The sequence below is a fragment of the Dermacentor andersoni genome, chromosome 9 (assembly GCF_023375885.2).
Source record: "Dermacentor andersoni chromosome 9, qqDerAnde1_hic_scaffold, whole genome shotgun sequence".
NCBI lineage: Eukaryota > Metazoa > Arthropoda > Arachnida > Ixodida > Ixodidae > Dermacentor > Dermacentor andersoni.
Genome location: NC_092822.1, coordinates 35,822,356 through 35,847,416, shown reverse-complemented (window position 1 = coordinate 35,847,416; position 25,061 = coordinate 35,822,356). Strand labels below are relative to the sequence as shown.

The 25,061-nt window shown below is 48.3% G+C and overlaps 2 protein-coding genes across 2 annotated transcripts; both read right to left on the bottom strand.

Moving 5' to 3' along the window:
• Nucleotides 1-1,941: 1,941 nt before the first annotated feature.
• Nucleotides 1,942-15,588, bottom strand: LOC126527679 (neprilysin-1-like). The gene is made up of 3 exons (XM_072284489.1): nt 15,447-15,588; nt 5,869-7,459; nt 1,942-4,870 (listed from the first exon to the last, which is right to left on the bottom strand). The coding sequence occupies exons 2-3, from the start codon at nt 6,717-6,719 to the stop codon at nt 4,513-4,515; spliced, it is 1,209 nt and encodes a 402-aa protein (XP_072140590.1). The 5' UTR covers nt 6,720-7,459; nt 15,447-15,588; the 3' UTR covers nt 1,942-4,512.
• LOC126527616 (PC-esterase domain-containing protein 1B-like) lies at nt 14,918-24,796 on the bottom strand. Its single transcript, XM_072284510.1, has 7 exons — nt 24,314-24,796; nt 24,166-24,245; nt 19,122-19,339; nt 18,000-18,216; nt 16,763-16,989; nt 15,447-15,591; nt 14,918-14,992 (listed from the first exon to the last, which is right to left on the bottom strand). The coding sequence occupies exons 1-7, from the start codon at nt 24,387-24,389 to the stop codon at nt 14,918-14,920; spliced, it is 1,038 nt and encodes a 345-aa protein (XP_072140611.1). The 5' UTR covers nt 24,390-24,796.
• Nucleotides 24,797-25,061: the final 265 nt, after the last annotated feature.

Sequence of the window (25,061 nt, the reverse complement as noted above, 5' to 3'; positions counted from 1 at the left end):
AGGCAAAGGGTGCAAAATCGATCAGTTTGATATGGAACACCTGGGAGCTTAAAGAGACTAGCAATCCTTTGGAGAAGAGCTGCAGGAAGCAAACAATGCGTAAAGATATGAACTGAATCCTCACGATCGCTACAAGAAGGGCTCACTCCATGAGCTAGGAGGGCTGTGAAGGGCCTGTAAATCAACGGCAGGTACCCTCGCGCCAGGCGGTACATGAACGTAGCTCGCCAAGCGTCGAGGAAACTGGCCGTAATGAGCTTCCAGCTTCGCCTGTGGATGGGCACATCGTACCTTTGGCAATGCGGGGGAAGACCTGGGGTGAGGATATCGACTAGTTCTTGGAATGGAGTTGAAATTACGTCGACGCCGGGGTGAACCTTGCGGAGGCTTATCAGAGAATTGGCAGCAACCGCATAAATGGTGGACGGGGAACCTGAGCGAGGCACACAGTGGGGTAAATCAAGAAGCCCGCGTTGCAGAAAAACCGGCGTCCCGCGTGGGCGTCCGACGAAAAGATTTTCGAAGCCCTCCATGTGACGCAAGGAATTTACTGACCCAATTGATTTTCTCAAGCTAAACTACATGGAAAAATCATAAACTGTGGCTTACACACAATCTACAGATATGATAGCTCTCGGATTATAATTTGACTATATGAGAAAGAATAATTCTGTTAACACGAAAACTCAAAGAAATCCGTTTTCCAGCGTTTATACTATTCACAAACATGCCGCAGCGTCCGCCATTTGCTCGCGGCGCGCGCAGGTCTCGGGGGCCACGGAGAGGCGTGCCGGGTTCCTCGGAGTACCTCCAGCTGGCGCTCGACTCCGTCGCATCGTAGGGTGCCTCGATGTCCTCGTCGCCCGCGCGGCGGCCGAGGAGGACATCGAGGCACCCTATCGCATCGTAGCAAAGTTCGCAACAGGGGGTCAGAAAATTTTGTTGTGGGAGTTCATAGTGTCTTTTTTTTTCTTTTTTAACCTACGTAGGACATAAGACAGTATACCAGCAAGAACTTGGTGGCCTTCTGGTTGTGTATGCACTGCTGGGATTGTTGGGATTTTTCGCCCCCCCCCCATGCACAACGCCCTACGGGCCTGTAAGGTACTTCAAATAAATAAATATATAAACCCACGGCCCCGTTTGAAAGGGGACTCTCATAACATCCATCCATCTATCCATCGTAGTGCTCCTGCTCCCGCACTGGGAGCAGAGTTGTGCATACGTCCGCTTTATGTTCCAGCTCTGCGGTGAAGCCACTCCTCGCGTGCGCAGGAGGCAAATGGCGCGCAATGTTACATTTACTTTTTTTGTCTGCTGGTCGCGAGCTACATGTGGCAGTTGTTCGCAAGCGCTGAGCAAGATTACACTTTTTAATGCAGGCTACGCTCGAACGATTGGCGAAATATTTAGTTTGTACGTATACATATACACATGCACATATACAAACACACGCACGGACGTACATATAAGAAGTAGGACCCCCTCGATCCCTCGAAATAACTCTCACTATGCCCGTGGCTCGAACAGCTCAAAAGTTCGCGTGCAAACGCGCATTACCTTGCAACAAAAAGCGGTGCAATGTTTTTCAGCATGCATTTGAAGTATTCTCGCGGATGCCTGAAGGCAAGAAATGTTTGAAAGGGTGTTTAAAGAAAACTTCACACACGTGTGGTAGACAATTATGTGAGCACATTTTGGCTGCCGAAACCCGACGAATAGTGACCGTCGCCAAGAGAACTATCATGGCTGCAGTTAAGTCAGTGATCGTTAACCGTGACCGTCATACATCATTAATCGTCGTTCACAGCAGCTGCACGTTTTCGATATACGCGGTGCAGACACGTAAATTTAAACACATTTCAAATGTCCACATGCGCACATTTTATGCAAAGCTTATTTTTACGATTCATACCGCAATTTAACAGCTGCTTCGTAGCAGCAAATCTGCAAGTGGAAAAAGATTCAAGATGAACGAGCTTCTAGATCAAATTTATTTCGTACAAGGGAATGGACGAGCAATGGCTGGTGGCAGCAGGGGACCGGTGCTGGTTCTTGGAGCCTTGGGAGTCAGAATTCGAAGCCACTGGAAAGGCAACAAGTTGTTATGAGTAACAATAGGTTATATTTATTGCATTGATCACATAAGATGGCAAGCTTTCAATGTAATTATTCACACATTGCAGACTGTAATACGACAGCACATTTTTCTTTATCTCTTGATACTACTCAGGTTAGTTTACTATAACACAGCGCTTATTAAACGTACAAAGATAATTTTACATTCCTCACGTCGACTAAGACTCATCGAACAAGCAACATATATTGCGGGCGGCAAATACTGAAGCTATCACAGCTGTCTCATAAGTGGGAGCGCACGGTGTTTTCGCTTACTACAAAATGATGAACACTAGCACATCCATCGACCTTACACGAAACATCAGAACGCCAACAAAAAAAATTGAAAAAAGGAAAAAACGACAGTGTAGAGAAAAACAAGGGTGCAGGGGGCAAATTGTATCTGCTAGTATTTACCGTTTTGAACACACCGTTCTAGACCCGCATAGTCAGAACAATCGCACAAGCAACACGGCGAATCGGGCAAGTCGGTAAGTTAACATTCTTGGTGTATATGTGCAGCGCGACACAGACGTGTCGTTCATTCTTTGTCCCGCGTCTGTGTCGCGCTGCACATATACGCCAAAAATTGCTCATGCGAACGACCTCTCATGCCAGGCGTATGCAATTCAGCATGTACAGCAGGAGTGTTGCTCGAGATAAATGCTGCTTTACTGTAAACAAGCCGAACTCACCTCTGTAATCAAGCCGAACGCACCTCTGTAAACAAGGCGAACGCACTTCGCATATCCTGGTCCCTTTCGGAGCCGGCCGGTCTCGTCCGTCCGCGCGGTACCGCGTAAAAAACTTTGCCACCTTCCGCGCGGTTTGTGCAGTAAGGTGCGCTGCACCCCGTCGTACTGGAATACAAGTCTCAGAATGATGTGTTTAGTACCACTTCCCCAAAGTCGTTAACTTAATATCGTCGAATACCGTACCTGCAACACGGAGCCGACTGGTGCAACGCACGCTCGACGGTCTGCCGATTGCAATTTCGATGGCACTGACGAAAATGAGTCGGCGCCGCGCCGGTAAAGTTGGCTTCGCAGCGGCGCACTTGAACATTTGACGTCATTTTGCACCACGTGATGGCGCTCGGCAAATAGTGGTGCGAGCGGCGCCGAAAAAGCTATGCGCAACTCTGCTCCCTGCGGGAGCATATACAGGAACACTATCGCATCGCGGCCCACGCAAGAAGCCGTGTGCGCTTTGTGCAATGGCAGCATGAAGGGCAATTCGCTCGCTGCTGCTGCCGCTCTTTCTCACGCCATAGTTCTGGAAACACTCTAATATAGAGTGAAATGTGTAAATTTTCTTTTGCTTGCGCGCCGTAGCACCATGCTTGTTAATTTAGTTGGTATGCGACTTTTTACAAGTGTATATACGGCCAATAAAGCTATACCATCCTTACTTCGTATGGCTGTCTCATAATTTCTATCGCAATCGATGCTTCATCTTTCGTGTGGAACAGAGACTTCTTTTTTTGTTCGTTCCGTGCATCTTTCGTTGCGCTGACCCTATGCTTCTTCTCAAGTTCCTTTGTTTTCCGGCTAACAAAGCTGAGTAATCTTTCATATTGTCATACATGGAAGGTGGGGGTCGCGAGTGCGTTGGCGCTGAAAAGAGAGCAACCGGACCCTGAGCTCCGATACGGGAGAACGTAGCGAAGGAATGTCGTTCGCGAGGTGCTTGTCTAGGCCACATGCGGCGAGGGCAGCTCTCCTCCCAGCCGGAGAACTTTACGATACTGCTCATTACCTAGGCTACTACTACGGAGACCCTTTTACAAAATTCCTTAATGATAGTTGAAACTTCAGCGCGAAAGCTATACACCGGACGAAAAAGAAGACACGGACGAGGTGCCCAAGTATCAAGAGAGAAATTTACTGAACGCTCATTATAGTATAAATACCCTTAAAGCTATACACACGTGACAGGGACCGGAATATCACCGCACTTTCTAAAGATTTGCACCAAGCCAATCTATTATCCTGTGCAGTATACGACAGCTGGCTTCGCGACACATCTTTCACTTGCCTTCTGAATGCACCATTCGGAATGTGTATCAGAACGGGTATTTATTCATGTGACGCTTTCAGTTCAGTTCTCCGTTGATCTTGCGCCTCGTCCCTCGTGTCTCATTTGCTTCCGGTGTAGTTCTCGCGCCGAAGTTTCAAGTATATGGATTACACAACCGCCCATGCATACGGTTATTGAATTATTAGGACGCTCCTAAGACGGTCTTTACAGCTCCAAGTCTATAGCCAAAATTTACAGCGGGACCTGATGGTAAGGAGGACGAATGAGATGGTGTGGCAAGGGGGTTGCTTTAAAACTGCGCAACTTAATCCGAGCACTCGCTACATATACAGGTTTTTCGTCTCCGTTTTACTTTCACCAAAAATCGCAGCGACTGGCCGCGGGCGCCCACGACGCCTCGTCGCAGCGGAACGCGGCGGCGAATTCGGACGACTGACGGGCCATCCTGTTGCAGCGGTGTCCGGCGAACAGGGGGTCCGCTACACCGTCGTGGGCGTCGCCGCAAGACAGAAAGCAGCGCCCCACGTGGAAGAGCTGGTCTCCGCGGAGGGCCTCGAAGCCCCGGACGCTTCGGCTGCCGAAAGACGCCGCCGCACTCTTGTACGCCCTGTACAGGGCGTGCGCCCCGACGGACACTCCGGGCCGAGAGCCGAGGTCCCGACCCCGGGACGACGTCGGCACGCGGGCCTTGCTGCGCCGGGAGGCCTGGCTCCTGCGGCCATGTTGCGACAACGTCGCGACTAAAGTAACCACACCTAGAAGCCTTAAAGAAGAAATAATTCCAACTTGGCTATAGTCAATTACAGAGAAGTGGTTCTTGTGGGGAAGGAGGGCAAGGTAGCACTATCTTCTGCAACCCATGCGGGAGCACGGATCAGCGCCAGCAGGGTGGGGGAGATGGGAGTAAAAGAGAGAGAGGGTAGGAGGAAGAAAGGTAGAGGGTCGTCCCAGCACAAGTATACCCTTTCTGCAATATATATAAAAAAACTACTCTTACCAGCTTTTTGCGCACAAGACGAGGACGAAGAAGAGGCTGAGACACACGAACGCAGCGCGTCTGCGCTCGTGTGTCTTGTAAGTGCGCAAAAAGCTGCATTCATGTCCTACCAACATGTCCAAAAAGTCAACCTGCTCTTACCGTGGAAGGTTTTGGAAGCCAGAAATATTCATGCCAATTTAGCGGTAATAAATGCGAGGGAAATGTCTTAGCATTACGTCGCGCCCTTTTAGGTCCCGAGTCCATGGTTTAAACCCGTTCACCACATCGCAAGGTGTTGTTAAGGTGTTGTTAAGGTGTTGTTCTAGTGTTATTCGATAGAATTCGGTACACACGCCCTGCCTGTCGAACACGGGCACTTCGCGTCATCTGGCGGAGGGGGTGGCATGCAGTTAAGTGGCACTTGGCGGCGGCACGACAGAGAGCGACACAGGCACTCACATCCCACCCCGTTTCAACTAATTATAATATTTTTTGATTATATCCTTAGTCGCGACTATTGCTACGTGTTTTCGGTAGGATTATATATGTATCGTTCGATACGAATTTCATGTTCGTACGACATCTACAAGTCTCCTCACGCCACCCGTACTTTTCTGGAAGTGGTTACAAGATAGCCAGATTCCAGATACGCAATATCTGTGTAAAGGCAGCTAAGACCTTGTTTTCAGAAAAAAAAAGAAAAGTGCATATCAACCAAAGGAATCACTCACAATAGAAGCGGGCCTTCCCTCAGATTGTCGCAGCGGTGGTACTTCTTCTTGAACAGCCGCCGGTGATTGGTGGACCACGGAATCGGCGAACCGCCGCCGTCGTGCATCATGTTGGCACCGCCAAAGGCCCGCATGATGGCCTCGACCAGCAGCGAGCCCAGGAGGCCGTAGTTTAGTTCGGGCGCCCCGCGGTAGTTGAACAGAGGCCACACCAGGGCGACGGCCGGCACGCTGACCTCGTTCGGCGTGCCGTACGTGACCCCCGGCGCGTCGTTGGCGAAGTCGAACTCCTCGGGTTTAGCGACGCGGCTGCGCAACGTGGCGAAGAAGGCGCGCATTCGCGCCTCGCGCGCTTCCAGGTAGTCCCGGACAAACACGCCCGTGGAACGGGGGTGGCGGCTGTAGAACTCGTCGACACCTTTCCACTCGCTGAGACCGGCCGGGTAGCCGATCCTCCACCTGATACTCCCGACCTTCCTTTCGAGCTTGTCCCTAGTCTTCGCCGGCAGCCAGGAGGAACGACTGATGCTGTTTTGAACTTCGATCGTGAGGGAATGAACCATCTTCCTCACCTCTTGCAGCCTACTCTCATTGACGAACTTGAAGAGGTGCGCGGCCATGATGGCGTGCTTGTATTCGCCGTAGGCGTGGTCGTAGCAGTACGTCTTGGCGTCGTCGACCTCGTCTTTGCTCGAGTGCCGCGGCACCAGACGGGCGACCTCGGCGACGTGTCGGGCGACATGCCAGCTGAGGTAGACCGATCGCTGACCGCCGTCCAAGACGCGAGTCACGGCCAGGAAGAAGCGGGCCGCGCTCGAGCTATTGATGTCCAAGTCGTAGGAATCCGCCATGAAGACGTGCCGCGAGTGGTCGTCCAGGTAACGCCTCCAGGTGGCCTCCGTCGCCTCGTCGGGTTTTTCGTCCGCGCGACTCGTTTCCTGAACGCGGCCTTCGATGGTTCGCACCGCGTCCGTTAGGTCGGCTATCCGGCGCCGACCCACGCCACTCAGGGAGAGAACTTCCTCGACGAACCTCCCGAAATCCGCGCGGTGCAAGGAGACCTTCCGCGCCTTCCACTCTTCGAAGGCGGGGCTGGCCACCACACGCACGAACCTCCTGCTCCGGCTCAGCCACGGGAATAACTGGACTTCGAGGGCGAAAAAGACCTGCAGGTCGTAGCGCGTCAGCAGTTCCAGCGCCTTTCCCACGAGGTCGACGCCGTCGACGTGCCGGAAGTTGAGGTGGTTCTGTTCCAGGAACTTGACCAGCGCCCTGGCGTTGGCGGTGACCGTTGGGTCTTCGTGCGCGCGGCCCGTCTTCAGACAGCTGCGGTAAAAGGCCACCGCCCTGGCCTCGGAGTCGTGGCTAGTCTTAGCCTGGCGACGCGTCGAGGAACGGCCGGCGATGCTCAGGAAGTGCGTCTTGATGGCCGCCGTGGTGTTGGCGGCGACGTACTCCTCGAGGGGGCGGCCGACGGCTCCGTCGTAGCCGCCGCACACGTACGCGTGCAAGTCGAGGCAGGCGTTCACCGCGGGGTTGACTGTGCGCGTCAGCAGCCATGAGGCGTAGTTGGTGTCTTCGTCGGCGTACGCTACGGTAGACGAGTTCACAGACAGTTAAGTTGTGACATTGTGACGCACCACAGAATTAGACCTGCCGCCAGATGGCTAGGAAACTTAGTTAACACTAGAATACGGCGTTATATCAAATTTGAGGACCTTCGTAATTTTTTTCATCGGTTGAATGATTTGTCCCAAGGAATAGCGGGAAGGGGGCAGGCAGTTCGCGAGTCAGACGTAGTGTTTCGTCATTTATACGACGGCAGACTCGAACTGCCTCGCGCGCTCGCTCTCTTAAACGGGAGTCCGGCAGTCACTTCCCAACGACCTGAAACAGCTCGGTTGTGTTAAGTTCGACAAAAATCCGTCATGCGCGACAATCAAGCCTCCGACAAGCAAAGCCTTCGCGTTTCTGCGATCGTTTTGCAGACTCCGCCTGCCTCGTCACGGCTTGGGATCGGGTTAGTTGAGATAGCTCTTGTCCGTGCCTGTCCTGGTCGTACGCCTTTTCACCCTTTCATTCTATTCATTATGCCACAATATAGCGGCTTTCTATAGCGCTGTATCGTTGCGTTGTAAAGAAAGCGTAATCTCACAGCAATCTCAAGATTCAAGATATACGGCATGCTGAAATGTCTTTCTCGTTTTGCCGACGCGGGCGCACGAACGAAGGCCGACGTGAGGAACGGACGAAGACGCAAGCACGTTGCGGGAAAAGAACGTTGTATTACGCAATGTAAGGGAATATATGCATACAGGGTCAGCTGATGACGTCACGCAAAACCAAACTGACCAACATGCACGACACCGCCATCCCGTTGGCAGGATCACGTGGCTTTCGTTGAACTCTTGCACAATGTCTCAATAAGCCCTATAGCAGCCCCTTAATACACGATTCTTATTTCAACAAGACAAAAGAACGACGTGGCCTGTACTTGCGTGACCAGTAGCAGATATATACACAGTGCGCTTATGCGTATACCGACCGAGTCGAGGCGACATCGTCGTCGGCTTCGTGGACCCGGCCGCGTTGTCCAGCATCAGTTCCGGCTGTCGCGGCAGCACCGTCATGTCGGACTCGTGTCCGTACGCGCCCTCGCCGTTGACCAGCGAGACGGCGATGATTCCGACGAGCAGCAGGACGGCGGTGACGAACACCCACAGCATGGGCTTCGGCGGCGGACCCCCGACGCTGCCGTCCAGGTTCTTCTCGCTAAGCCTCAGGCTGCTATCAGAGCCGTGCGTAGCAAGTGACATGGTAGTCCGGTCGTTTATCTTACGGCGGGGAGGGGGGGGGGACGAGATTATGGCACCGACCGCGTGGTCCACCTGTTCTGCTCGGAGAGTCTCGCGATGCGCTCGTAATTATGGCGATGATGATCAGCTCGAGCCATGGCGCATAATCGCTAAGGGGGATTGGCGAAGATTGGAGGCCAATGAGCGGGAGGGGTCGTCAAACATTATCAGCGATAGCAACACGTCAGCGAAAGGCCTGCCAAGGGACGCGCAATTCCGTGAACAGAAGGCAAGCAGCGGTTTCACTTTCAAGGAGGACTTGCTGCAGAATTAGCGCACATACGCGAGGCGAGTGAGAAAGAGACAGAAGAAAAGGAAGGAAGGAAATAGGTGGAAAGGCGTGGAGGTCAACCAGACGACCGTATCTGGGAGGGGGGCCGGGTATTGTCTAAGAATTCACCTACTGGACTGCCCATTTCGGCCGCCGCTGATTGGATAGGGCCGCTCCTCTCCTCCTCTCTCGTACAGCTGCATCCAATAAGCAGCGGCCGAAATTGACAGTCCACTATGTGGACTCTTACAGAATACCCCCCCCCCCCCCAGGTTTGCTATCCTGCATAAGGAGTAAGTGGGCGAATAGAAAGAGGGAAAGAGGGAGAGGGTGAACGCAGCATGCGCGCGTAAGAATGCACAGAAGTGTAGCAGGGTTTGTCGATCAATTTTTTTTATTCAATTAACGATGAATCATTCATCGTTTTAGCCTTTAATCGCTTAATTGCATTCGATTGCAGGGTCTTTCGCCGATTAATTGACAAATCGACACTTTTGCCGGGCACTGTATTAAAGAGGTTGCAACATAGTTATGTGCTTTTATAAGACCCTGCTTTAAGGTTTGAGAGGTGAACGAAGTTTGAAAGAAAAGTGTGTAAAACGTTTGATGAAGTATAATCTTCAACTTGTAAAGTTAGCACTAGTGGCTTTTGAAAAGAAAAAAATGTTTTATGAAACTACACGTAGTGCACAATTAAATATGATACAAATATGATACACTAGTGAATTCCTGTACAGTGCAGTCAAACAAGAAATAATAAAAATTGCAAAAGTGAAAGGTGAAGTCCAGCCTAAGTATGCAAGAAATTTCATAATGCACAGGGGGGAAAGAGAAAATTGCTGGCTTAGGATTTTAAACCCCATGCTCTTTTCTACAGAGCTAAGGCATGTCAACTGGCTGGGCTCTCTGGGTGAAACCGACACCTTTGAATGTCCACACAACCAGCATGCGAGAACAGACGCTCGGAAGCTATAGATTCGCTGGAACCGAAGCAGGAACTCCATCGCTGCGTCAAATACATGCTCCACATCGGCCCGAATGCTGCGCCACGTCTTTAGTGAATTGGGAGTGACACGACTATCATGGATGCGACTGCGTTTCTATCGTATGCCACGAATTGCGAGGAAATTTCAAGCCTCCGGTTTCGGGCGGCGTGTGGGGCAGATTAGATTAGATTAGATTAGATTAGACAGACAGACAGACAGACAGACAGACAGACAGACAGACAGACAGACAGACAGACAGACAGACAGACAGACAGACAGACAGACAGATAGATAGATAGATAGATAGATAGATAGATAGATAGATAGATAGATAGATAGATAGATAGATAGATAGATAGATAGATAGATAGATAGATAGATAGATAGATAGAGAGAGAGAGAGAGAGAGAGAGGGAACCGCTCGGCTCGGCATCACTCGGGACTCGCAAGAACAGTCGGCAATCACTCTACCACAGCCGCACAGTGACTGCCAGTGCTCCGCCATTCCAGTGCGATTTCGAAACTGTCACGCCAGTCCCGCCAAAACTCCCGAAAACGAATAATCGAACATGTCTAATCGTTCAAGTCGATTAAATGAAAGGTGGGCATCGATGACGATCAGTCGTTTTGCGGGATACCTTTGATCGATTGATCGTTCATCGATGTTACCAACCCTACTACGTACCATAAACGGTCGAAAATCGGCACACCTTCAAGAAGTCAGCTATAGTGCACGAAAAGCTTTTCGCGCCAGTGACTCTAGCTACTCTGCTTTTCGCCGCAATACAGTTTGTATTGAAGCCGATTTTCTTTCCCGATGACTTCATTACAAGGGTAGTTCACTGTAGTTACACTGCAAGTGACATTAACACGACGAGCAGGTGCCTCAGCACTCTAAAATAATTTACACCTTAAAAAGTGAAAAGGGTGTAAATGTGTCTATAACTCCCACCCTTAGGGTGTCCGTTATGTAGATAACACCCTAAGTGTGTGAGTTATAAACACATTTACACCCCTTTTCACTTTGTAGGGTGTAAATTATTTTACAGTGAGGAAGACTCTCCTGGCAAATGACGAGAGTGTAGTGCCGATGACAAGCCAGGTGCGGTGCCGCCGCCTCAACGACAGCCGGCAAGTGCTGCGACCACCGTCGAATGCCGTGATTGCAACGCGAAACTGGCACCCAGCGGTCAACACCTACGTACTCGTAGCTCCCGCAGCCTAAACCTATATATATAAATATGACACGTACAAAAAGTTTTGTTCCTTCCTGGAGGTGTTCGTTCATTGCCACTGACAAATTTCTTTTCTGGACTTTGCGTTATACGTCCTCCCGACTCGTGCAGTAACCCCAGAAAGACTGCAGTGTGTGCAAAAATAATAAAATACCACCTGCTCTGGGCCTGCCCGGGCTGGAAGCCAGCAGAGTCTTCCTCACTGTAAAATAATTTACACCCTACAAAGTGAAAAAGGGTGTAAATGTGTTTATAACTCACACCCGTAGGGTGTTATCTACATAACGGACACCCTAAGGCTGCGAGTTATAGACACATTTACACCCTTTTCACTTTTAGGGTGTAAATTTTACAGTGCCGAGGCACCTGCTCGTTGTGTTAATGTCACTTGCAGTGTATAACTACAGTAAACTACCCTTGTAATGAAGTCATCAGGAAAGAAAATCGGCTTCAATACAAACTGTATTTCGGCGAAAAGCAGAGTAGCCAGAGTCGCAGTAACGCGGGAATACGAAAAAAATTGAATAAAGCAATATTTCGGACACAGCGATTTCGTTATACCGTGAGTTTACCGGTTTTTTTTTAAAGCGCAAATTAAGGGACGAAGAGCGGGCGCATCACACTTTTGCCGGCGCTCCTCTCCGGCACTTTCACTTGTCACAGACTCGGCGACTTCAAAACGTGTAAATAGTTTTTCTGCGCGTCCCTGGGTCTTACCGTCTTACCTCTCACCCCAGGCACTAATGCAGCAGGCAAATTCAGTCGCCAGATGGCTTAACGTATACAGTAGCGTAACAAAGTCTGCTTTTATTTGCGCTTGCACGTCCACCAAGAGCGCCGAGCCATAAGGCAGAATTTTTGGCCACAGCATGGTTGTGGCTTTGCAGATGCTGACACTCACAAATGAGCATAAGCAACATTCCCAAGTGAAACGAAACAGGTCCACACGTGGAAATCGTCTTGCGACGTGGATGGCAGCGGTGGGCTTGACACGTCTGCGGGGAAGTCACCACTCCGATAGTTGACGTCTTGTTGGCAGTGGCCGTACTCTGGGACTTGTCCTACAGCTGGCACGATCCACGTTGTGAAGCTGAACCTTGGGTCTCGATGTTAGGACGTCCTCGCGTGTCGGTGCCCGCCGTTTGCCCTTCGTCGCTCACCGCGTCCTGTGCAGAAGAACGTCTAAGCCAACGCGTTCGACTCCCACGTGTCGCACACGGCTCTGCCTTTTTCCCCACACATCACCTATAGAGATACCCATCTCATCAACCCGGTGCATTTGAGCGGTAGCGAAGGGTTGCGTCTGCCAACTAGGAAACTGCCCCTGGTGGCCGGCCCTCCTGATGCCGCTGTAGCTGCTGCCCTGAGGGCAGACTCCTCTAGCTCTGTAATACAGTAAATTAAGCCTGGGTTTAAAGATAACAACAAGAAGGTTTCTGTAGGGCAGAGTGAGCTCTGTCTCTCGCATTCCGGTAGAAGCAGCGAGTAAGCAACCTCCAGTAATATATCCACTGCCGCTCTTCGCGCAACAAGCCGCGCTCAGATGGCTACCGGAAAAAGGAAGTCCTTCAGTACTGCACACTAGCACTGACAACTCCACGTCGATAACACCTCCCGAGCGGTTTCTTAACGCCGCAATAAAGTTGCGTTAAGAAGGATATATGCGTAGCTGCTGCACTGACGCCAGCTGCAACCTGTCTATGGGTTCTGGCACTCCAGCCAGCCTTTGGCGCGACCTGTGCTGCCCTTTCCCAGCTCCGTTCTCAGATATATATATATATATATATCTGAGAACGGAGCTGGAAAATATATACGATATATATATATCGCGTACATCTAACATTTTGTGCCACAGGGCAAACGTGGAAAGAAAAAAAAAACTGAAGTTAGGCGATAGCTTCCCCTATAGATAATCTGCTGATGGAAGCTGCTGACAGTGCCATAAGTTGGGAAGGACTATTGGTTACTGCAGTGCATTAAGGATCTACCCGCGTTACAAACCAAAGTAAAATCCTTTAGAGGACACGTCGTGCACTGGTACAACAATCGGCCTATCGAATCGCCACCTTTGATTACACTGTCACTAGGGTAGGCCAAGCTTTGCTTAAACTGTCTTCAGGATTAGCCCTGTACACAGTCGTCGATGCAGTCGGTGGAAAAGCCAATGATAGCTGCGGTATGTGTATTGCCGCGCTATCTCGATTGGTAGGGCATTGCGCGCGTAATCCAAAGACGTGGTACAGTTCCCCACCAGCGGAAACTTTTTTCCCCACCTGCGGCAACCTTTCTCATCCACTTCCGATTCTATTAATTTATAACTTCCTCATTTTCAATTAGTGCAAATGATTTCCCCTCTGTTGTACTTAATGTCTGTTTGTTGGTTTCTTATGATATGATTAATAAAAATCGGGCCCCTCGGCTAAACCCCCTTTCATCTCGTTCGTTACATAACGAGGGTCTTGATTCCGGCAACATTGATGCCTTCGGGGGGGGGCGCCGTTTTCCCGTCCACATTCTGGGGTATTTGTGTTACTAGAACTAACCCTGAGAGTGCTAGCCAGCGCCACCACTCGGAAACCTTGGCGCTGGATATGGAACGTCCTTTCTGCCGCAGGCGTCATGAGTGCGCGATCTTTTTGGCTGAAGGCAACTGGTCAATAAACCCACGCGTGCCACCCGAAGGCATCAATGTTGCATTCGGGTGGTTTATTGACTCAACAAGTGGAACGGAGAGATTTGGCAGGTCAGCTTAACCAAACATTTTGGTTCGTTTATGAATTCAAAATCCTGTTCTGGAGCATCGTTGTATCGCGAGCTCATTTCTGCTTTCGGTATTTTGTATGTCCTGCGCCGATACAAGCACGCTTCGCAATGTGCCGAGCCTGCTCGACTGCGTTTTTCAAATGTGAGCAATAAAGTTGCTGTAGGAGCACTGGATGAGTAACTGCGAAATAACGTACGTGTGTAAAGAAAAAAAATGTAGCGTTTATTTACATTTATGTGAGCGCGCTTGCTGCTCGAAGCGTCTGCAAAAAGTTCAAATTAAGGTACTGAGCGATGCTGTAGCTCCTGCGAGAAAGAAAGATGCAGCGCGTAGGCACTGTAGGAAGCTTACTTTCGTTATGATCGCACGCAATTTGCTGCCTTGGAAAACGTTTTCTGTTTGCTGCCCTGGAAAAGGCTATGAATCGATTTACTCTCTGTAAATAATTGCGAGACAAAATAATACGATAAAATACGTAAAAATATAGGAGATCCTTAATAAGTCTTGTATTCAGGACATATTCAATATGAACCAATTTGAAATGCTTAGATTTTTATGCTGATATGCCAAACTTGATGCTCTCTGTACTTGCGATTTGCAGCACGCCGAAATAACACTTGAGACTTTATTTTATATTGTACACGTACTTCGCCCTGCTGAGCTTCCTTTCCGAAGCGTGGATGGGCGGAAGAAGCTTTCCAGGCCCTTGATTTTAAGAAACCGTGCCTCAACACAAACGAAAGAGAAGGGTACATTGTGGCCTATGCACCTTTGCTTGCGGATAGCTCTCGTTGCACTACTCAGTTCGCGCCAAGGCTCCGATGGGGGTGCTGGTGACAGGTTTTTTCGCAGCGCAGCCTGGGCAGAGTCTGAGGTCTATTGCGAAACAAACATGGCGACCACCCGCACGAGACAGCGGCATGTCGTCGGCGTCGTCTTCAAACGCGGCCCTGGCTCGCCTGCAGGCGAAAGAGGCTCGGAGGTGCTTCACCACTGAAGAGGACTTCCGCATCCTGCGGGAGGTTTCAGCACCGAGGTCGTCTGGCGACGATTTCATGAGCAATGACCGCGATCGAGAACGCGAAGCGAGCCTCCAGCCTAGTTCGACAGGTGGCGCAACAAAGCGCTCCACTCTAGTGTCCCTGTATATGCATATACGCAGGAACACTACTACGTTCGACCGAGCAAGGGATCGCTGAGCTAAAACGTCATTTCGTGCGGCGAACTGCTGCCGTCCCCACTCACCCGCTGGGCCCGCTAGCCCGTAAAGTTGCTTAGTTATAACTCCCTAATATATTTCTCGCCAAACATACACAAGACTGGCGTGTATGCAGCCTCACATGTTTCATAGCGAACCCTTCGTCATCAAAGACATCATTGTACCGGCACTAGAATGCAAAAGATTAGAAGATCACTCATGCTGCCTTAGACTGCGGCTTCCGCACGATCGATGCGCACAGAGCTTACCTCTTGCGGAGTTGGTTCACTTCCAAAGATGTTGCTCTGCGACAGTTCTTCAGAAACGTAGCTGTCATCTGTGCCTGACTCCTCAGACACATCAATGGCGTTTGCTGAAGAACACTGTTTTTCGCTTGCGGTGAGGGAGCTGTCACTGAAGGAGAGGAAAATGGATCAGGAAATGAAGTTGAGGAATCCAATGGTGTAAAGAGTGAAACGGATTTTGTACAGTCCAGTGCTGCGCTATCGAACCCTTAGAGAAAGAAGATTTAGAGTCGGAGGAACTGGTAAAAGCTTGGATGGGCCCCGCCGCACTGTGTATATTATACTGCATGACGTAACGTACAGCTCCCGTCGTTTCTGACTCTAGGGCGATGGAACGTTTTGCTGCTGAAGGTACAATAATATATACGAAGGCAGATTTAAGGTTTGACTGACAGCACTAAGGTGCACGGAGAGCCATACAAATCTCAAAACCACACATTTTTCGAGCGCCAAATCGCCACGTTTCTATCGTGTCCTCAAAACCTCAGAAACCACTGTGAATCAATTTCTTTCTCCTTGTTTGTGCATTGTCCTATTGCAAATGAGGCGTGTCTCATGAGATTGTAGATGCGTTGCGAATAGACTTCTGCATTCGCGAATGTACATGAGCAACAGCGATTATGCTTAAGAAGGTACAATTAGTGTGCATGTAACGGATCGACATGCTTGACCTGACAGTTCAGATTCGATGACCCGACGATTGTGCTCGGCGCTATTGCATGTGACTTTTGTGTTGCTTGTTTTTCTGGGCACAAGTTCGCGTAATAAAGAGTTAATATTCTCAGCTCAGAGTATCCACAGTGCTTAGTCGTTAAGCGTCACCACAGCGTCATAATACCTTAAGTGTAAAGATTGCCGACAGATTACAATATCTATACAGCACAAGGTTACAGCGCTCTAGACAGCTATGATGGAGGAGACTGTACAGAGCTCCTTTTCTCTTCAGTGCGCTGTATTGCATATGACAAAAATACTCTAGAGCAATATTACAGCTCTACAAAGTTATTTGTGTGATTAACATTTTTAAGGAAGCAACTAGGAAAAAGAGAACACACATTTAAAGCCAGCGTTGCTCTCGGCGTATATATGACTCCAAACGAACCGTGACAGGTGTCATGCTACCTAAAATGTTCATCCTGTAATCAGCGCAACTACAAGAGAAAAGTAGACATCATTGGGCAAACCACTTTCCTAACCAGGGCAACTTTCTCTTTTATATTGAAAAATAAAGAAACTGTGACAATATGGTTTCGTGATGAAGATAGCCATGGGATGAAAACGGTTGTTGGTCAACTCGGCGATTACGTATGCGCAAAGGTTCTGTTAGGACCACTTGCCTGTTAGGCAGTTCCTCGCCCCATGACAAGGCAAGGTGCGTTAGGATCAGATTTGTGCAAAGGCGCATCGCCATAGGATGCCAGTGAATTCCGTCTTCATCTCGGTACTCAAGCATCATACGCAGGTAGTAGTGAATGTCAACGACATCAACGCCAAACTTCGAAGCCGTCTGCAAGTTACCCACAAAAGAAACTTGTCAAGTTATGTCAACAGTTTTGATGTGAAGAAACAACTGTGATCTATAAAGCCTGCTTGTGCTGTGTTCCTGCTCTGGTTTCAGAGTCATTGTAGCATATAAAGGACATCCCAGCTAAAGTGCAGCATCTCTAGAAATAGCAAAGCCTTCTTTGTGGGTGAGACCAAGCGTGTGTTGGCAGCCTACTGAATAAGCCGCCAGTGCTTTCTGTGCTTGGCTAACGTTAGCTGGAACACCCTACGTAATATTTAACGGTTAGTATTTCTTCTGGGACTTAGTGCTTCATTTAACACGAAAGGATGAAGAGCCAAACATATCACGTCGATATTTTTTCCTTTCGTCTTCACAGCGCTGCACACATTTTACTCGCGTTTCTTCAGACCAGGCCCGTTGTTTGAAGGACTGGATCGGCGCAGAGAAGCGAACGCTTAAAATAGCTGCGGAGAGGCGCGAGGTGAGCGAGATTTGTGAAAAGGTTAAACTATCGCAGACGGTTGGCACGACAGGCAGGGTTGGCGCTCAATTAAGTCAGTTATTCCTTTATTGTAACGTCAAAGCCCTAGAATGCTTTACAGATGGAAGGGGCTTTGATAACACACACAAGTAAAATGCTGAAATACTTCGGAATAGAAACGGGAACAGCGCAACACAGGAACAGCGCTGTCCTGTGCTCTGTCCTGTGCTCTTTACTCGCTCGTCCTGCGTTGTACTGTTCCCCTTTTTATTCTGAAGGTGAACCAACCAGCCCCTTTGAACACACTGTTGGAATACTACGTGGCGCAGGAGAATGAAACGAGCACAAACAAAGTCACCTATTACGTTCTCCGCAATTCGAATTCGCAGCTTTGAGACTCAATTACGCAAGCCGCAGTTGCAAGGAAAGGCCAGATGCGCAAACTAACAAAGTGCTGAATCAGTGCAGCCCGTCATTCCTCTTGGGCTGCGCCAGCAAAATGTGGACGAGACTACACACGCAAACACACCTCTCGGCAGAAGTAGTTGGCCTCGATGACGTGTAATCTAAGCGAGTACTTGAGAAAGTCAAGCTCTGGGACGAATAGAAATCCACTGTGCACGTTCTGGGATGGAGGCGCTGCAGTCAGCCATATCGCAATGGAACTTTGGGGAAGGACGCTCCTGAGTCCCCCGAAAAACAGGTGCAGGTTTTTCTTGTACTCGCCGACGCCACAGGGTCCCCACCTGCGGACAAGTGCACTTCGCGATTAGCCTTTCAACCGCGTATCCTCCCGACACTCCACAAACATTATAATCGCACACTAATTCCAATCCTCCTCAAAATTAATTCGTGCATGATTACTTGAACTATTCATCCTCGATACAAAGTTGGGTGTTTGCAGGAACTAAATGTAAGTGGTTTAATCACATTTCTAGCGACGCTTCTAGAGAAATTTGGCGTTAATTCGATACAGACCAGTGTGCATTCAGAGGCCACGAAACGCTTCCGTAAGGTGCGTTCCGAATAACACGGGTTGAGTCCGGAATCCAAGATGCCGGCGAAAACTGTTTTTACATATCAAACATCAAAAGATTGTTATTTTGTTCACGTAAATGGGTGTGTTGTTTTCAGCATCGAGGCGATGTATTTAAATAAACAGTGTGTTTTTCATATTCGCGACTTTTGAGACGCTCATAACAACACACAGGAAAAGCAATTATGTATACTTGAGCGGACTTCGGTTCTCAGAAGAATATTACGAATTTCATGCACAGCAGACAAGAAAGACTTCTCTGACAGTTAGCATCCGCAGCCAACAAGTGGCCCGTCGCATATGACATAAAGATATGAGGTACGCACCATGTAATTAGAATTAAAATTAACCCTCGTCCTTACACGTCACAAAACATGACGTATTTGTCACTTGAAAGACGTCGGAGATCTAAACCTGCTTACCACCACACGAGCGGAGTAACACGTTTCAGCGACCAGCAACCACAGCGCATCGTACTATTTATTTCTGCTCGAAAAATCTTTCTGATTACATTTTTTTTTTTGCACTACAGCTCAAGAACGATAAACATTGCTGGCTATAAACGGAAAACTAGCGTTACCTTTCATATTGGCACAGAGCATACGTGCGACTTACCTCGTAATATCCCAGAGGCACGAGCTGACGATGACGACGTCCGGGGAAATATCAGCCATGCGTACCAAGACTGTCTGCACGTAGTCACTGTAGATCTTCGTCAAAAAGTAGAAATAAATCGTCGTGTGGTCGTTGCAAAATATTCTCTCTTCCAGATAGCCTTGGCCACTCTGTTTTCCATGGTCTACCAAGTAATCTCCAAGGCAGCTCTCCTCCATCTGAAAATTAGTTTTCATGTCTCTACATTTTCCATGCATATGCCGATAAATCAACGCGCTTTCCTTCCGCTAAAAAAAAAAAAAAACAATTCAGCCACTCAACGTACAAGGCTGGTTACAATTCCAACAGAGCAAACAGACAACGACCCGTCATGGTGGCTTAGTGGCTGTGGCATTGCTCTGCTAAGCCCGGGCCACGGCTACGGCGGCCGCACTTCGATGCGGGCGAAAGGCAAAAAAGCCCGTATACTGTGCATTGGGTGCACGTTAAGTAACTCCAGGTGGTCAACGTTAATCCGGAGTCACTCACTACAGCGTGACTCATTATCAGATCATGGCTTTGGCGCGTGAAGCTTAATAATTAAAAAAAGAATTCAGCTGAAAATTAAGCCAGGAAAAGCATGGGCTGAATTAAGTGTCGTATTAACTGAAATGTACACATAATGTGGAAAAGCGGAATGAAACTGGACAGACAGACAACTTGTCGCAGGTGGGAGACTAACCCATATCTTCGGGTTTCATTGCCTGTTTGTTTTATATGGTTTCTAGTTTTTTTTTTACTAACAATAAATTGAGCCCATCGCTCGTCCTTACTGTCGCTGAGACTACGAGCTGAACGCTGGCAACATGACAATACGTCGACGTTCTGTGCATGTGGGTCGTCTTAACGTATGGTTAAAGATCGAAGCACAGCCATTGTGTAAACCGTATAGGTCACTGCCTCTCTGACATCAGTCCTGGCGGGTGCGGGATGCTGTAACACTCGATAATCGATCGACCCCTTTCGGGGACGAAGTATTTAGCGTACAGTGACAGGCTAAGAAGCCAGCAGCTATAGACTCGATGTACGGCACGCCTTCAATCAGGGTTATTAAAGCGAAAGCTTTACTGGCCACGAACTTGCGATTTCGCCGTGGCCGTGGTCCGAGGGGGCACATGACGTCACACCGCGTTCCTCGTCACACCGCATTCCTCGTCGTTGCGCTCGCCTCCGCTCGCTTCGCCAGCTGCGTCGCATGCCTGAGGCGGCAGTATGGACGGCTACAATTCTGATAAGCAGGAGGAGGCCTGGAATCGACATGGGAACGAGATGAAGAGGAAACGAATCGCCCAGGAAACAGACGAACAGCGCGCCGAACGACTGGCTAAGCGCAGCAACCTAGCTAGACAATCAGATACAATCAGACAATCAGACTGGACTTGCAATCAAGATTAACCAAGGCTAACCATGCTCTGCCTTAGCTTTCGCTGCGTATATCCTGGCATAGCCGAGCTAAGCCACTGCCAATTTTCTTTTTTTTTTTTTACGTGTCCGCGAAGGCGATCAATCTAAAATTTAGCTCTTGAAGGGGTATTCTGTGTGTATCCACCGATAGTGCAGATGCCCATTTAGTCAACTGCTGAAGTGCTGATTGGCCGGGCTGAGGTATGCGTCAGACGGAGACAGGCGCCTGCAGCCAATGAGCACATCAGCAGCAGACAAAATGGACCATGTCCAATAGGTGGACATATACAGAATACCCCCCCCCCCCCCCCCCCTTAGTGCCATGCTGCGGTGAACTAATGTTTTCAGTGACGCCACTTTCACCGCACGCCGATAGGATATATAATTAGCGCCGCTACAGGCAAGATTCCCAGGGCATCTACACTTGCGTTATCGAGTTCCTTACATGTGCTGTAACTCGCGCAAAATTTCACGCGTTCACATTTCTGTAGAGCGCAAATTCGCTTGCGTCGACAAACCACTCGCCGGAACTTTTCGCTGGGAGACCAAGACAGCATTCGCATGACATCACGGACATAGTTTCTCACTGGTTCTCCAACATGGCGGTTAGGATGACGTCAGTGCAGCATGTTCACAGAAGCGGGTAACCTGCTTCAATGTCATAGAGACGCGGTCGGAACTCTGCCGGCGTCTGCGCCAGAACCACGCAGGGACCGGCAGAACCACCGCGCGAGACGCCAACAGACGCAGCTTCCGATCGTGCCGGTCCTCCAACATGGCGGCAGAGATGATGTCACTGCAAGTCATCTTAGGTCAGTTTTAATTATCGTATACGCTCCGTCAACCGACCGTGAACTATAACGAACCGACCTGTGAAAAGCTATCCTGGTAATTTATACATAGAATCTGCCACGTAGCCCTTCCGCAAGTGCATGAAACGCTGGAAGACGACTGGAGAAATGCAGCGTCTCTTGATCAATACTGGAAATTGAAGTACGAGTGCCCACGAATCGAATGGGCATTCAACCATGTTAATGAACGCAGGTGAACGCTGCATCTTACGTCGTATAGATTGTATCTGCGGAGCCAATCGAAGTTACGAACGGGCCGCTTCCCTTACCGCGTTGGCTCAGCGTTCTCATTAAATCGATCACAACACGCGTGAACTCAACGGCGACAGTGACCGCCTAACGGCTTAATAGTAGGGTGGAGGTCACTGACAAAGACCCTTACGCAAATACGGTCCTTGAACGTTCGGCAAAGGATGTGCTGCTATAAGCCATGCGAGGAGTTCCGGTTACAGGACGTCATTTGAACGGTACTACAGTGCCATGCGCCTCGCTAAGGCCAAGTCGCGAAAAATCATGGACGATGCAAAAAAGAAATCATATTAGCTTACTACATAAAGCGAAAAGGAGACGCTGACGCGCTCTGAAAACATATTTGTCTTGCACCAAATCATTTTGCTAGTTTTTACTAACGAACTGCCACTTGATAACACTCACATACTTGAACAACCATCTATTCGATTCCCTTTTTCATCCATCATAATAATGGAACATGGTGTTTCTCGTGCCATTGACAGGCTTCCTCATAAAACCAGCCCAGGTCCTGGCGGTATAAGTGCTAAACTTCTAAAATTAACCTCGCACTACTCTTCAGTTTTGTTATCTCTAATATTTCAGCAATCACTCGGTACAGGGTGCCTGCCGGAAGAGTGGAAATCAGCATTAGTGATACCGGTATTTAAACCTGGTGATACAGCAGACCCTAATAATTACAGACCTATATCACTGACATCTATCTGCTGCAAATTACTGGAACACATCCTATACTTTCACATTATAGCCTATCTTAACGATAATAACCTGCTCCTCAATAACCAACATGGCTTTCGCCAGAATCGCTCATGTCAGACGCAACTTTATGAACTTGTAACAGATATTCACATTTCTTTGCACAGATTGATTAGTACAGACGCCATTTTTATTGACTTTTCTAATGCTTTCGACCGAGTACCTCATAATCGACTAAAACTGAAAGTTAGAAACCTACAGCTTAACTACAACACGACGCGATGGATTGAGGAGTTCCTAACGAACCGATTTCAAGTAATCAGTCTCAACAACTGCTTTTCTAACCGCACTCACGTCACTTCGGGAGTTCCTCAAGGATCCGTCCTTGGGCCACTGCTATTTTTAATATACATAAATGACATCGCAACTAATATTACCTCACAAATACGTCTCTTCGCAGATGACTGCGTCTTGTATAATGAAATAAGCTGCCCTGCCGAGATCTCTGTGTTGCAGTCTGATTTAACAAAACTAACTGACTGGTGTGACACATGGCAGATGGAAATCAACATAGCCAAAACTAAAAACGTAAAATTTGCTTCGATAACTCGACCTACCTCTGACCAATATACAATACGCGGTATTACTGTTGACTCAGTATCTTCAATCAAGTACTTGGGTGTCCTGTTTACCTCCAATTTAAGCTGGAATGCTCACATTGAACACATCACCACAAAAGCATGCAAAAAACTTGGTTACCTGAAACGTCACTTACACCTTGCTAACACATATACCAGACTTCGCGCATACAGTTCTCTTATCAGGCCTTCTTAGAATATGCGTCAATAATTTGGCACCCCCATCGCTCTAATCTCACGAACCTACTCGAATCAGTTCAAAATAAAGCTTCGCGGTTCATCTTAACTTCATACTCTCGATATCAAAGTGTGTCTGCCTTAAAGAAATTACTTAATCTCCCTTCACTTGACATGCGCAGGAAATTATCACGGTTGACCTTCTTCCATAGCCTTTACCACAGCAACATTGCATTCGCTCGAGCCCATATTCTTCCCGCTCCCCACATCTCTACCCGCACAGACCATGTTCATAAAGTAAAACCTATATTTGCCAGGACTAACGCTTATCAAAATTCGCCTCTAGTTTTATCTATTGCCGAATGGAACTCGCTACCTGCAAATATTGTCTCGCTTACGGAATCATCATTTCATGCAGCACTACTAACCTTTTTAGAGTGTGTCAACCTGTCAGAACCCACATTTTCTTGAATATTTACTTAAACAGTGTTTTCAAGTGCTTGGCATTGTGTAAAATTCATTCCGTTTCATCTGATATGTATCTGTGTAGGCTGTTTACCTAAATGTTTATTTGATTGTATCCTTAAACTCGTGTTCCGATGGGTACTGATTGTTTGCATCACATTTTAGGTTCTTATGCGTGTTTCACACTACTAAACATTGTATAAATTTCGTTACCCTTTTCTTTCTTTCTTTCTTTTTTTTTGTTTGTTTGCTTCTGCTAGATGTTCTTTTGTGGTTCCTAATGCCTTCATATATTTACATTGTACAGATTTCACTCATGCTTGAACTTTTTCGTCCCCCCCCCCCTATGTAATGCCCTAACGGGCCCTTAGGGTACTCAAATAAATAAATAAATAAATAAATAAATAAATAAATAAATAAATAAATAAATAAATAAATAAAATTAACATTTACATCCGCTGTAGCATTGGAAAGTGCAATATATAGGCGTGCGGTGCAAATTAACGTGCAACTAAAACCGCATACCTTTTGCTTGAGCAAATCATTTGAGATGAGCGAATTCTCCTGGTACAGACAGACGAGATCCTTGTAGACGGCTCGAACGTCTGGAAGTTAGAAGACGGTACGTCCTTAGCAGGTGCGCAAGAAAATGAAGTACAACGCCAGCACTTACTTGAGCACCCCATAAACGCTAGGCGCTTTGTGCGTAGCAGTGAGCGAACGCACTCACTGGTGAATACGTACGGCATGACGAAGCAAGAAAACGCTTCGGCAAACGCACAGTCGCTAGAATTCCAATTGCGATATCCTACAAAAAAAAATAAAAAATATGCGGAGCTCGTATCAGAGGCGTCCTACCAATGAGTACGTAACGTCTTCTTCTGCAGCCAAGCGCGTGAGGTTCATTCGAACGCTTTCGGGGACGCGTTGCTCACGTGAATATCCCCCCAAAAAAGAACCCAAACTTTTTTTCTCCGACGCTGATGATGATCGCGGTTTGGCCTTTTACCAGGTGTCGCGTCACCTGAAATTACGCGAATAAACTAATAATGTATTCATTTACAGATTCAACGAATAATTGTTCGTTTCCTCCCTTACAGATGACACGGACACATTTTAGCTATACTTCATCTAAGTAGTTCCTTACAGCTAGGGAAGCTGCCGGGCTCCTTGGGCAATAGGAAGGCTGAATGCCCCTAAAGATGCTTTCCTACAGGGCCGTGTCGTCTGCTCATGCGTCTGCTTTCCTGCTTTCCACCCTTTCAATACATCCTCCATTGTTGATGCAGTGATGCACCCAATATTTTTTTGTTGTAGCTATATGCTATGTTTCCATGAATTCCACAGCGTGTCATCGCTTATCCGATACGCTTTCTCAGCAGTTCAATGCAGCCTCTTAGCCAGTTTTATAAGAGCGAACG

Bases quoted from the DNA above. Each gene is read 5' to 3' on its own strand.
- LOC126527679 (XM_072284489.1), bottom strand. From the start codon at position 6,719: ATGGCGGATTCCTACGACTTGGACATCAATAGCTCGAGCGCGGCCCGC. The intron at 4,871-5,868 runs GTGAGTGATTCC...ACATGGCCGCAG, and splicing joins AGGGAAGGCCCGCTTCTATT to GAGCCAGGCCTCCCGGCGCA.
- LOC126527616 (XM_072284510.1), bottom strand. From the start codon at position 24,389: ATGCCGTACGTATTCACCAGTGAGTGCGTTCGCTCACTGCTACGCACA. The intron at 16,990-17,999 runs GTGTGTTTGCGT...GGTAACTTGCAG, and splicing joins CCAACTACTTCTGCCGAGAG to ACGGCTTCGAAGTTTGGCGT. The intron at 14,993-15,446 runs GTAAGCTCTGTG...AACCTCCCGCAG, and splicing joins GTGAACCAACTCCGCAAGAG to GATGCGGAAGTCCTCTTCAG.